This window comes from Daktulosphaira vitifoliae, unplaced genomic scaffold (assembly GCF_025091365.1).
Source record: "Daktulosphaira vitifoliae isolate Bord-2020 unplaced genomic scaffold, ASM2509136v1 Scaffold_2, whole genome shotgun sequence".
Lineage (NCBI taxonomy): Eukaryota > Metazoa > Arthropoda > Insecta > Hemiptera > Phylloxeridae > Daktulosphaira > Daktulosphaira vitifoliae.
The window spans coordinates 41,810,305-41,823,950 of record NW_026099573.1 but is presented as its reverse complement, the minus strand read 5'-3'; the positions used below and the strand labels follow the sequence as shown (position 1 = coordinate 41,823,950).

At 32.0% G+C, this 13,646-nt stretch overlaps 2 protein-coding genes across 2 annotated transcripts; both read left to right on the top strand.

The window, feature by feature from the left end:
- The first annotated feature begins 1,351 nt into the window (after positions 1-1,351).
- LOC126898284 (uncharacterized) lies at positions 1,352-2,278 on the top strand. Its single transcript, XM_050672225.1, has one exon. It carries the CDS (start codon positions 1,352-1,354, stop codon positions 2,276-2,278), a length of 927 nt encoding a protein of 308 aa, XP_050528182.1.
- Positions 2,279-8,118: 5,840 nt separating this feature from the next.
- On the top strand, positions 8,119-13,216 carry LOC126898283 (uncharacterized). The gene is made up of 3 exons (XM_050672224.1): positions 8,119-8,387; positions 12,368-12,561; positions 13,062-13,216. Exons 1-3 carry the CDS (start codon positions 8,119-8,121, stop codon positions 13,214-13,216), a joined length of 618 nt encoding a protein of 205 aa, XP_050528181.1.
- Positions 13,217-13,646: the final 430 nt, after the last annotated feature.

Below are 13,646 nucleotides of genomic sequence, written 5' to 3'. Positions count from 1 at the left end.
AAAAACTGGCCTCCGTACTCGTTCTCGGCCGAGAGGGGAAACGACCCGGTGACTGGGCGATCGGTAAATGTAAACACGGCGACTGCCGACAATGTAAACAATAGCCGCCCATCACCAAAATAGCAGGCCGGCAAAATTATAGATAGCGTTCCGATGAAACACGTAGTAAAACCTTTTACGGTCGGAGACGTGATGTATTATAAGGCACACCACTTATCTAATAAACAAAAAAAATTTTGTGCCGGCTTCGCGCCGAAGTGGTGGGGCCCCGTCAGACTAGCGGAAAAAGTGGACAAAGTGTTCCTAACAGATCAAATTTCCCCACGTAAACTTCACGTTTCATGTCTAAAATTAAAATAGTTAACATGAATTACAAATTATGGCCCGAGTACGGACCGTCGTCGATGTATAGTAGTGCTACGATCCGCCGGTTGGCCCCATAGATGTGGACGACTTGGGTCGCGCCGTGGATGCTTTCCTCACGAACCCTTCTCCTCATTTCCCTCCTGAAACCCCTCGTCCCAAGAAATCGGTCGAGGAGTTTCCTTCCTCTGCTTCCTCGGTCCTGATGTCGTCCGTAGGTTACGGATGACCGGACCGAATAGTCCTTTCCCTCTTGCCAACGAGACTGAAGATTTCAGTCTAATACGGTAAGTCTTGTAGGCAATATCAATGACCACACACACAAGGAACATGACGATAAGTCAACAATTGTTTATTACTTATAACTACTGTGTATAATGCGACAATTTGTTTACAAAAACCGGCCGGGTCAAGAGATCGACTGACGGCTTGGTGGGGGGAGTTGACACGACACCGCCCGTCACTTTAGGCTGGCGCTCACCCGTGTCTCTCGCGATATCAGCCGTCCAGCTATTAATATGACACTCGGTTGTCTCCCCGCCCTTGACACCGAGATAAGGCCGCCGCCGAGTATGGATTACGAATATTGAAAAAAAAAAATACAGAGAGAAACGAGAGTTTTGTAAAAGCCAAGATCGATATCTGTGTGACGTAATAAATTACAACAATATTATTTTGTTATAAAAATTGCGTCTTACAGATATCGAATGAAAATTTGTAAAATTCTGCAACTTTTTATAAAAAAAAAAAACTATTTGATGTTTTCGAGAAATTTATGGTAATTTGAAGTACAATATATTCTCAAAATCAATAGTTTTTTAGGAATTTATTTATCAAAAACCTTATGATTTTTTTTTCTATAAAGTTTTAACTAATTGTTACCTTAGTAATAAACGTGTAAATTTAATCGATAAATATTTTTATGAAGATATTTACAATAGAAATTAAAATATTACATATTTTGTCTACTTTATAAAACAGGATTGGTATGTCTTCATTTCTCGAATTAGCTCAGAAGTTTAATAATTTTTATTTAAACAATATAAAACAAGAAAAATGTTATGCATTCATCGTGAATGGTTTCCAAGTAGGTTTGGTTCAAGAATCAATTATTTCAGAATTGAGTCGTTACCCAAATATATTTATTATTAACAACAAAAACATAGTACTTAACCCTATTTTTAAAAATTACGAAGAGAGGTCTACTCAAGTAGAAAAAGTCCTTCGTGACATGAAAGAAAAAAGACTATTTGTTACTCTAAAGGGATGGAGAGATGAGTGCTATGAAGTACGACTAATGTTTGGAGATCAACCACAACTGAAAATGGATCGTTCTGCAACTTGTTTATTTGGCATTTGCAATTATGGTGTCGATATTAATGGTTTTGTGAAGCACCCTACAAAAGGTTTGTGTATATGGCTTCAACAAAGATCGTTCACTAAACAGACCTGGCCTGGTAAATGGAACAATATGGTTGCTGGAGGTTTGTCAGTGGGGAATAGTGTGCTTGAAACTGCTTATAAAGAAGGAGAAGAAGAAGCATCACTATCATCAGATCTATTAAAAAATTTAAAATCTACTGGTACCGTGTCGTTTTTTTATGAAAGTGAAAGAGGGTTATTTCCTGATACAGAATTTGTGTTTGATTTAGAATTGCCAATAGATTTTATTCCTTTTAACAGAGATAATGAAGTAGAAAAGTTTGAACTATTAACCATTGATGAAACTATTACCAAATTATTATCTTCTGACTTTAAGACAACCAGTTGTCCTGTAGTTCTAGATTTTTTGGTAAGACACGCAATAATTACACCGGAAAATGAAAAAAGCTTTCCAGAGTTGGTTGAATTATTACATGTCCCTCTCCAATTATTTTATTCAAAGAAAGATATTGAATTAACTAAAAGTGGCTAAATAGATTACATCTAAATATGTTTAACCTTGAAAAAATCATATTTAGCATTTCAACCTAATTAATCTTTCGATATTTATTCTATTATAGTTGAAAATTTGATATTTACTTTATACTATTCTCAACTTTATTTTATTATTATAATTTTTTTTAATAAACAATCATTTACATTAATATATAGGTTGATCTAATCATATAAAAATGGTTTATTAAAAATTAGTCACTCGATATTACATCGGATCCTAAGAACCATAGCCTCGTATTATTTTGTTCACTAGTTATTCACATTTACACTCTTGATGGATTGGATTTAGTCTTTAACTTGAAAAAAATATTTTTTATAAATATATTTTCTTTAAAAATATTAGTGTTATCATATACGTAATTATTCTATTTCTTATACATTTTTGTTGAGTTACTTGACAAGATAAAAAAAGATTCCATCTTCATCCATTAACCTTCAAATCAATATAAAATTTAGTTTTTTAAATAGCAACCGAATTTTAGCTTCGATACAAAGCTGAGAAAGTAGTAATTTTACTATGAAGTGTTTTTTTTTTGTGTATGAGAACGCTCAATCTCAGCTCTCGCTGGACCGATTTTGATGAAAAATATGTCAAAAAAACACAAATCATATCTAGTTGAAGACATTACCCTCAAAATTTGAAAAAAAATTCTTCCGTTCCCCGTAAACGGAGGAAATCTCCCAAAAAATTACAAATTTAAAAATCGCTTATTTTCAACATTTATTCAATTTTTTTTACTTAAAATGGCCATACATTTTTTAAAAATGACCGAATCAATATAATTTTTTGACTTCTGGACTTGTCTTCGTGGTGAAAATGGACATCAAAGTTAAAGAAAAACGAATTATTTCGGTGAAAAAATTCTTGATTTTATATTTTATATTAATAAATTTATATTACTCTAACTTTTGGAAAAATGTAAGAATCAATATTATTATTTTATTTTTATATATTAAATTTTCAATTTAATTTTTGAAAGTGTTTCAGAAATACTGGCACTTTCATATATATCTTAAATTAAAGCTTATATAATATACTTTAATTTGAAAAAAAATATTGTCATCATGGTAAAAATGACTACCGTATTCTAAAATAGGCTATTTTTGTGTTAGAATTCTGGGTTTTATATATTATATTATTTTAAAATATATGACAAGGGGAGTACACTGATTTGGATAAATATTATATAAATGCAATTGATATAGCATAGAAAGTTAAACTTATTTTAATTTTTTTGATTTTTTGAAGTCGAGAAAAATAACTTTGAAATTTGAACTAGCTTAAATAGCACTTGTTTTCAACCGACGTTAGCGATGTACGGTTGCCGAGTCGGTAAAACTTGTGTTTTACACGCTTGGAGTACAAGGTATCAACTCGCGTATTCCAAGGAATTTTTTGCATTTTTTCTTAATTCTTCTTAAGTTAGAATAAATTTTCAACTTGTTTGATTTTCATCTCATTTAGATTCAATAACTTCAATAAAGATCAAGGATCCCATTACTGTAGTCGCCCCTTGCGAGAAGAAATTTCTTATTCATATTAAAATTATTTTACTATATTTTAGGTTTAAGCTTCGATGCAAAGCTGAGAAGGTATTTTTTTGTGACTATCATTTATTATCTCTGCTCTAACTTGACCTACTTTTTTCAAGGATACGTCAAATGAATACAATTCGTATCTAGTTGAAGATATTACCCTCAAAAATTGAAAATAAATTTTGATTTATCAATTAAACAGTTACTTATCCCATGTTCTCCATACATACAATTAAAATCCTTAATTTCTAATGTTTTCAAAGTATTTATTGACGAATCAAGTTTGATATGATAGGTTTCAACTACAAAATTAAATCATTTTACTTTGTAATTTAATAATTTTTTTAAAAGTTGGGCTAAATTCTTTATATATTTTTGAAGTAATATTTCTAAAAATATACCTCATTATGGATCGTATTTGTTCCCAGTATACCTGATCATAGCCACTTCCTATTCAAAGCATGGATAATTTCCTAATGTTTTAGTTTTTCCTTAAATACTTTCATATTTATGATATATAATATATGTCGGCTGTTATGTTTAATATTAGCGATTTCTGTGACTTGCTTTCCTTGATTGATCATTTCCTCTATTTGTCTTAAATTCGAATGCGATTCCTTGAGACATTTTAAAATCAGTTGATACACAGTTGACTAATGCAAATTCCTCTGTAGTATCAAACAAATTTCCTTCCACTCTATAAGAATTCACATTATATTCTACTCATTCAATAGCAAATATTTTCCTTGTGTTTTATAAGTGGCTAAGTTTTGAATATTTTTACAGACATCACAGCCTAATTTTTGGTTCTTCACTACTAACCAGGGATATTTTGCATAAAACTTAGAGTACATTTCATTTGTCCAGACACTAGAAAATCAAAATATTTAGAATCGCCATCAATAATGTTTTGACTGGCGTCGTCATTCTCGCTTAAACTATTTATATTACCACTAATTAAATTTGTGCACATATTATCCTCACCATAATTAAAAAGAGACATTTTAAATTTTTTTTCTGGAGTTTCCTCTTGGCTTGGCAAGTCTGAAGTCGAATTATTTGCATTTATGTTCAACTTTGTTAACCAATTAATAATGACATGTTTAAGTCTTATTTTTATTTTTTTTATTGAATCTTATACCGCAATATCCCACATAAAAAATATGAGTTTATGACGAATAATTAAGCTCCGGACATGTCGCATGACCGGATTTGCCGATTTTATATTAATTTTATTGTTTCATATAAGAGACAGCTAGGCATCCTTAACCGTCCCTGTGCTACGAGTTATTTTGAGCGCACAGTTTGCTAGTGACAGCAGTGAATTTTCTACCCGGCTATATTGAATTGTTTAAAGCGCAACAATTGTAGAATTCTACTTCGTTGTTATTTTTAATAATAACAATTAGATTAACGTATACAATCTTAATCCTGCGCACGTGGCGTCAATGGTTAATTGTGACCATCGCAATCATAAAGATTACGATTATTATCGTAGTAATTTCATTCTCACAGACAATTCAGTGTTATACTATAACACTATCACAGCAATAACAATAATAATACAAACGACCGGCATTGTTGACGTTCATACGCGAACACATAGGGCATATTCTCACGATTGTTGATATCGTATTTCCGAATAACAAAAACAAACTACTACTTGTATTTTTCATTTTTGGTTAATTTTAATGAAATATGGTTAATAATGTATATTATGACTGTAAGAGCACCGACCAGCTAACCTGGCTCACAATCACAATTCCATCCAAATTAAAATTTCAATAAACAGCGCGCCGACCGAACAAGCGATTCAATCGACAAAAGTAACAAAAACGGATTCGTTTTCTTCAATCAAAATGAGACTATTTTAAATAATCTTACTATCAACCACAGCACTTTCACACCAAATTCTCAATCACCCCTACAGCCCCACTGTCATCATAGTGGTCACGCTGTAGCTCCACAACTCGCCACCACCACACCCCTCATCCACAATAAGGACCATAAGATTATTAAAAATACTTGTCACCCGATCGTAGAGTCAATAGGTAACGACTATAGCGCGAGTCGGACCAACGATATGTTGATCATCGTGTGAGAGGGGAATACGGCATAAACGGCCTACCCGTTTATAGCGATTTATACCGCCGGCGAACACACCGTTTCGACCCCCTGTTCGAACCACACCCATTTTACTAGTGCCAGCCCGAGAATAGAGGCTGACATTATTGCGACGTAAGTCGTGTCAACATAAATAGCGCGCACAATCTTATTACAAATCATCCAAAATAAAAAATATTAAACGCCGTCGTAATATGCTTTTGGCTCAACCAAAATGATTAGAAATATATATATATGTATATATATACAGAGTGATTTTTTTATCATAAAAACATGTTTTTTTTTTATCTTTAGTGAAATTGTTGATATTATTAAACAACACACTGGGTACAGTAATATTATTTAAGATAACAGTTTAATGTATTTTTACTTATGTTAGTATAGTACAAGGTCAAAGGGACACATTCCTTTTACGATTATGTTGTTTTACTCAATGCAGCCTATTGTATACATGTTTACAGTTTAGTCGTAGTTTCACCGTCTATCGAGTAAAGTGATCCGTTGCCGTTGTACATCTCTTATATTATATGTTTTGACATTTTATATTAAATACTATTATATTACGAATAATTTCTAAATCTTTCAATTAGATAACCTATTCCATTCAACAGACATACTATTCTTGAATTATTAACTATGTAATGCTTTTTAAGTTCACCCCTTATACCTGGTAAGGATGTCAACTTATTTTTATTAAATAGGAACACATAATTTGAATTTAATAAAAAATGTTTTTAAATTAATAGTAAATGGCGTTTGATTTTTTAGTATAACTTTATTCATTTATTAGATATAAACATTTAAAGTTTCAAATTTTTGAGTTAATATACATGTATGATACACATGGATTACAAATACAGGTAGTATTGGTTTTTTATAAGATCGATATTAGCAGGTTGACACCTTACCCGTGTCTCTCTCGATATCTGCCGTCCAGCTATTAATATGACAATCGGTTGTCATCGGGTGTCTCCTTGCCCTTGACACCGAGATAAGACCGCCGCCGAGTATGGATTACAGATATTGCGTTCTGTTCCGTTTCCAACGTTAACCTTGACTGGTTGTTGCGTTTTTGGTTTCTTTTTGGTGCGGACATGCATTCTTTTCTTTTTTGTGAATTGAACTTCCCAACGGTGTATCAATGTATATATATAGATATCTACTTATTATAATATAGGTATATATACATATTTACTGACTATAGACAATGTAGATACATATTTTATACATTTACATAAAACTTGCGCGGCTCTATTAACCGGATACGTGTTAAGGTACACAGCATTGATATTATCAAAGGTAATAAGACACATTGTTGTGAGTTTATAAATACACTAACTGACAATACAGAAAGTATATCTATTGATAGTCATAATTGATAATAAACAATCCGTACCTGTGAAAGCAATGTCATAAAAAACCAATTAGCTACCTGTTTTTTTAATCCCTTGTATATTATACATGTATATTAACTTAAAAATTTGAAACTTTAAATGTTTATATTTAAAAACAAATAGAGTTATACTAAAAATTCAAATGCCATTTACTAGTAAATTAAAAACTCAAACATTTTATTAAATTCAAAATATGTGTTCCCATTTAAAAAAACAAAGTTGACACCTTTACCAGGCATAAGGGATGAACTTAAAAAGTATTACATAGTTAATAATTCAAGAATATTGTGTAACTAAAGATAATCAAAAAACATTTTTTTTAATTATTATTACTCTGTAAGTAATTGGGCGAATGATCCCATCTTGGATGTATGCGGAGACAACAGGTGAGAGGGAATAAAGTAGTTAAAAACGGAGAAGGCCTAAGGAATAAAGTGTTTGATACCAGCCAGTCATGTGTATAGGTCTACCCAACGCTTGTAATGTCAACGGTGTAGGGACATCACCATTAACTCTAGGCTGGACTCGTGTATAAGGAAGAAAGATAGATAAAATAAATATAGGTACTTTGAATGTTGGAACATTAACTGGTAGAAGTGAAGAATTAGTAGAAATATTAAAGAGGAGAAAAGTTAACATTTGTTGTGTGTAGGAAACTAAGTGGAAAGGAGAGAAATCAAGGGAAATAGATGAGGGTTATAAAATAATATACTCTGGTAAGTCTAGTACAAAGATTGGTGTAGTTTTTTAGAATTGGATAATAATGGATGAGGAGATGAAAAGTAAAGTAGAAATAGCTAGGAATAGTGACAGAATTATGGTCGTAAAATTGATATTCGAAGAAAAAGTGCTGAATGTAATAAGTGCCTATGCACCAGAAGTAGGATGTGATGAAATAAACAAGGAAGTATTTTGGAGAGAGATGGATGAGGTTATGCAAGGAGTATCTGGCAATGAAGATGCGATGATAGGCGGAGATATGAATGGAAATGAAGGTAATGAGAGGAGAGGATATGAAAGAGTACATATAAGGTATGGTTTAAGTGGGAAGAATGAGGCTGGAGAAAGAATCCTGGATTTCTCAGTATCGTATGATCATGCTGTGGTTAATACTTATTTTAGAAAGAGAGAACATCATATAACTTATAAGAGTGGGAAGAATAGATCACAGATCGATTATTTTATGTGGAAGAGAGAGAACGTAAGGCGAGTAAAAGATTGTAAAGTTATACCAGGCGAGAGTGTAACTACACAACATAGACTGATGATAATGAAGTTGTGGTATACCAGAAAGAGATTAAACAATAATAGAAGAAACACGAAGGAAAAATCGAAGATCCAGTGGTGGAAATTAAAAGGGGAAAATGAAAAATGTTTGTATAGAAAATGTTTGCTACAAAATAAACAACGCTACCACACAGTAACAGGCCATTTCCCTTTAATATTAAGAGGCTGCTTGTCACAAATACTGCAAAAGAGATTGTTGATGAGAGTAGGAGTAGAATGCCAAGAAACAAGGAAACCTAGTGGTGGGATGAGGACGTTCAAAAAATCATAGAAATTAAGAAAAAGCAATTAAAAGTATGGTAGAAGAACAAAAGGAGAGAAGATTGGATGGAGTATCAACGCTTGTACTAAGAAGCCAAGTTAACACGGTACCGGGTTTCCCTCTCCCACACATCAAGTTATCAACTTAAATGAAAGTGTATCGGAATCTGAATCATAAGTACACGGTGATCTAGTGGTAAGGTTTGTCTATACGACGCCTTGGGTCGCGAGTTCTAATCTCGTACCGTGTCTTTTTTCATATGATTTCCGGTACACTTTCTATAACCGTGTAACGTCACAAATTCGAAGGTGGACCGTTTATGATTTTTTTGTTATGTCTACTCATTGATTTTATAGCGTAAAAGAATCTTTTCCTGACACAACGGTGTCAACCACTCATTATTTTGCCGGTGACCGCTAGATAAGGTGATAAAAGAGAAATATAATTAAAATCGAATTGTTTATTAGTATTGATCCCTTCCAAAAATACTGACCGTTATCGATTTGAAATTGCCGTTATATCGGTGTTGGCTCTTCTCCATTCTTGCTTCTGTCATTGACCATGCTAGAGTGCACAAGTTTATTGTTTTTTGGTCATTTTTTTTTAATGATGGAGTAGAGCCACCAACGGCGAACGGCCAAGTCTTTTCGGCGAAGCATCCAGACCATCGGATGGGTCTCTTCGGCGACCGGGTATCGTTTTCTTTTATATATTATATTTATGTAATGAGCTATATTTTATTAATTATTTTATTTCATTTTTATTTTATCGTAAATTAACTTAATTTTGTTTATGTGTGGAGAGCACGTATTTCCCTTTTCTTCTAGCCAACGCTAAAGAGCGAGTGTCCAGACCGCTCCTGGTGTTCTTCATTAATTTCCGATTAACATTAACGGATGTGTTCCATTACCGTCCGTGATATTTGTAATATTATTTGTTTTTTTTTTGCCTTTATTTGTAAACATGGTTTTTGATGCATTCGTATTTTTGTCTATGTTTAACTTAATTTTCTTTTTTTTTAACAATTAAATTAAATTTCCTTATTAATTTCAACTGTAATATTTATTTTATTGCGCGAGTAACTTAATTACTCGCATGTATTTTATCACTGTTCCTTAATCTAGACACGGGCTACGGTATGTTTTACGTATCAACCACATACAACTTTGGTTGTCATAATTGTGTTTAATAAACCAAGAGTAATTTATACATATAACGACAAATTAACTTAGATTATACTTTTAATTAACTTAAAATTAAAAGCCACCTACGGTCCGGTAATCATATCTGATAGGTGTGACACTTCGCCTAGGTGGTGACGACCTTTGCTACTATAGCTAGTAGTTATGCAAGTGGCAAACCATTTTGTTGTTACAGGCCGAATTAAAAAAAGCCCCCTTGCAACCGGTCGTCAGTCCCCGGCGGCCGTTTTAAAGTGTGCAGTAAGTAAGGCGAAGTTAAAGAGGTATGTTGAATTGTATGATAGGCTAGGAACAAAGGAAGGTGAGAAGGAAATTTATTGACTTGCAAAGGTAAGAAAAAGGTAAAAGATTATCATTATAAAAGGTGCATAAAAAGTGTTGATAATAAGGTAATTTGAGTGATGTGAAAAAGGTATTTTGAAAAATTACTGAATGAGGAGTACCCAAAAAAGACATTAAAGGATATCTTGTGGAATTGTAGATTTAATTAGTGAGAAAGAGGTATGAGAGGCTGTGGCATCAATGAAAAAGAATAAAGCAGTAGGACTAGATGACGTACTAGTAGAAGTATGGANAAAAGAATAAAGCAGTAGGACTAGATGACGTGCTAGTAGAAGTATGGAAAATATTAGGTGATTTTGGCATAAGATGGTTGAAGAAACTTTTAAATAAAATCTTATTAGAAGGGAAAATACCAAATAAATGGAGGAATAATATTGTGGTGCCGATATTTAAAGGTAAAGGAGACACACAGGAGTGTGGAAATTATAGAGGCATAAAGCTTATGAATCATAGTATGAAAATTTGGGAAAAGGTAATAGTTAAGAGAATAAGAAATGAGACATCGATATCTAAAAACCAGTTAGAATTTATGCCTAGTAAATCATCAATGGAGTCATTATTTTGTGTGAGGCAACTAATAGAAATGTTTAGGGAAAAGAAGAAAAAGTCGTATATGGTATTTATAGATTTGGAGAAAGCGTATGATAGAGTTCCGAGAGAAGTTTTAAATTGGACATTAATGAGAAAAGGAGTCCCTAAAAGGTACATTAATATAAGAGGATATTTATGATGGTATTTGTACCAGAGTAAAAAGCGTTTTTAGCGGAGTTCACCAAAGTTCTGTTTCAAGCTCTTACTCATTTTTGTGATGAATTTACTATTTTTAATTGTGATGAAATTACTAGAGAAATACTAGGAGAGGTACCGTGATGATTGTTGATTGCTGAAGATATTGTGTTAATAAGAGAAAATAGGGAGGAAATCAATCAAAGGTTAGAGGCGTGGATATCAGTTTTTAAAGAAAAGGGTTTAAGAATACGTAGAAGTAAGACAGACTACATAGAGTACGAGTTTGACAAAGGAGAACACGAAGTAGGTGAAATAAGGAGATCAGTGACAATAGACAAGGGCGTGTTAGGAGAGGTGGACAGTATTTATATTAACAGTATATCTGTTGTGAAAAAGAGCGGTGGTATTTACGAGGATGTAGACACATGACAATGCGGGTGGTTCAAGTGGAGAGAAGCGTCTGGTTTCTTGTGCGATAAAAGAATTCCAATGACGCTGAAAGTTAAATTCTACAAGACTGTAGTGAGACCAGTTACGATGTATGGTTCAAAGTGTTAGGCGGTTGACAAGAAAGTAGAGCAAAAAATGAGTGTAGCAATGATGAGAATGCTTAAATGGATGAGTTGAGTGACAAGAGAAGATAGGATAAGGAACGAGCATATAAGAGGAAGTATAGATATAGCGTAAATCGTGGATAAGATGTGAGAAAATAGACTTAGATGGTTTGGTCATGTTATGAGGAGAGAAGAATCGGAAGCTGTAAGAACAGTTATAGAAATTAATGTTGAAGAAATAAGAGGTAGAGGAAGACCAAAAAAGAGATGGAGGGATGCTATTGAATGCTATTTGAGGACATCTGATGTGAGCATAGGTGATGTGAGAGATCGTGTCAAGTGGAAGTTTAGGATAAGGGTGGCCGACCCCAAGTAGTTGAGATTAAGGCTAGGAAGAAGAAGATTATTCTGTAAGTAATTGAGTGGGTTACAATAAAAAAATCACTTTGTATGTAATATATAAATATATATACACAAAAAAAATGAAGAAGTACCTTTTTGTTACATTACAACATAATTATTAAAATTTAAATCTATGGTATGTTTTGCTCACACAATGAATCTTATTGTACAATCTGCTCTAATTTTTTAAAGTGACTTAATTGAAAATGTTTTAATAATTGTTTCGTAATTTAGAAAAAGTACAGTAGCTAACAACAAATTAAATATGTATGAAATGAATAATAGCACAAGTCAACCAAAAAAACGAATTCAAGATGTTAAGACAGGATGGAACTCAACATATTATATGTTAGTTAGGTTTGTAGAATTGAAAGATTCTATTCATGGCATTTTAGAGTTACTTAATAGGGCACCAGAAAATCTTAAAAGTGATAAGTGGACTTTTCTTTAGAATTGTGCAATATACTTATACCTTTTGAAGAGGCTACAAAAGCAGTAAGCGGGGAAAATATATGTCTACATCACTTGTCATTATACTGTGTCAAGGTTTACTGAAAGTATGTGATAAAATGTCAAAAAATATATATAATCCTACAATTTTTGAAATTATAAATATACTTAGGTATAGTATGCTTGAAAAAGATTCAATGAAAAATATTGAAAAAAGTAAAACACTGTGCTGTTGCATATTTTTTAACTCTCGTTTTAAAAACATTCTATTTTTGTATGATTCTTTAATTCTTAGAAACACTAAAACTGATATTATTGAAAATATATCTCAAATTGTTAGTACTGTAAATGAAATACAAATAGATGAATTTTGTAAAGAAAAATAATGGACAACAACTTTCAATTTACTATAGAAGGCCCACAATCATCCAAAACAATATCATTTTGGGATGATATTGATTGTAGTGTAAAACTGTAGAGCCAACTGAAACATCTATATCTCAAGAAATCATCGAAGTTCAACGTTATTTAGAAGATGCTGTACTACAGAGAAAAAACGACACATTAAAATGGTGGTGTGAGCATATACCCATACCTAAAGTCACTGTCAAAAAAGACATTATGTTGTCTTGATAAATCTGTACCATGTGAATGAATTTTTTCAAAGGCTGAGCTAATCCTAAATAACCATCGCTATCGATTAAAAAATAAAAAAGTTAAAATTCTGCTATTCTTAAATTATAATGCTGATGATTTCAATTAACGTAAAATTATATTTATATATTTTAAATTTATGATTCATACAAGTTATAACAATTTTAATTAACATCAAGCTACATGTTGTTTTTTCATTTTATTTTATATTAATATATTACTGAAATAAAAATCCATGAATAATTTTTAATATATAATTATTAAACTTCGATCACAACTTACTAAAAAACAAAAATAACTAATTAGATAACAAAAAAACTTAAAATTACTATTTTACAACACGAAAAATAATAAAGACTTATAATAATAATAACAATAAACACTAAAGAAATCACTATCTTAAATAAAA

Coding starts and splice junctions, on each gene's coding strand:
- LOC126898284 (XM_050672225.1), top strand. CDS start 1,352: ATGTCTTCATTTCTCGAATTAGCTCAGAAGTTTAATAATTTTTATTTA.
- LOC126898283 (XM_050672224.1), top strand. CDS start 8,119: ATGGATGAGGAGATGAAAAGTAAAGTAGAAATAGCTAGGAATAGTGAC. Junction 8,388..12,367: donor TATGAAAGAGTACATATAAG/GTATGGTTTAAG, acceptor TTCGTAATTTAG/AAAAAGTACAGTAGCTAACA. Junction 12,562..13,061: donor GGCACCAGAAAATCTTAAAA/GTGATAAGTGGA, acceptor GTAAAACTGTAG/AGCCAACTGAAACATCTATA.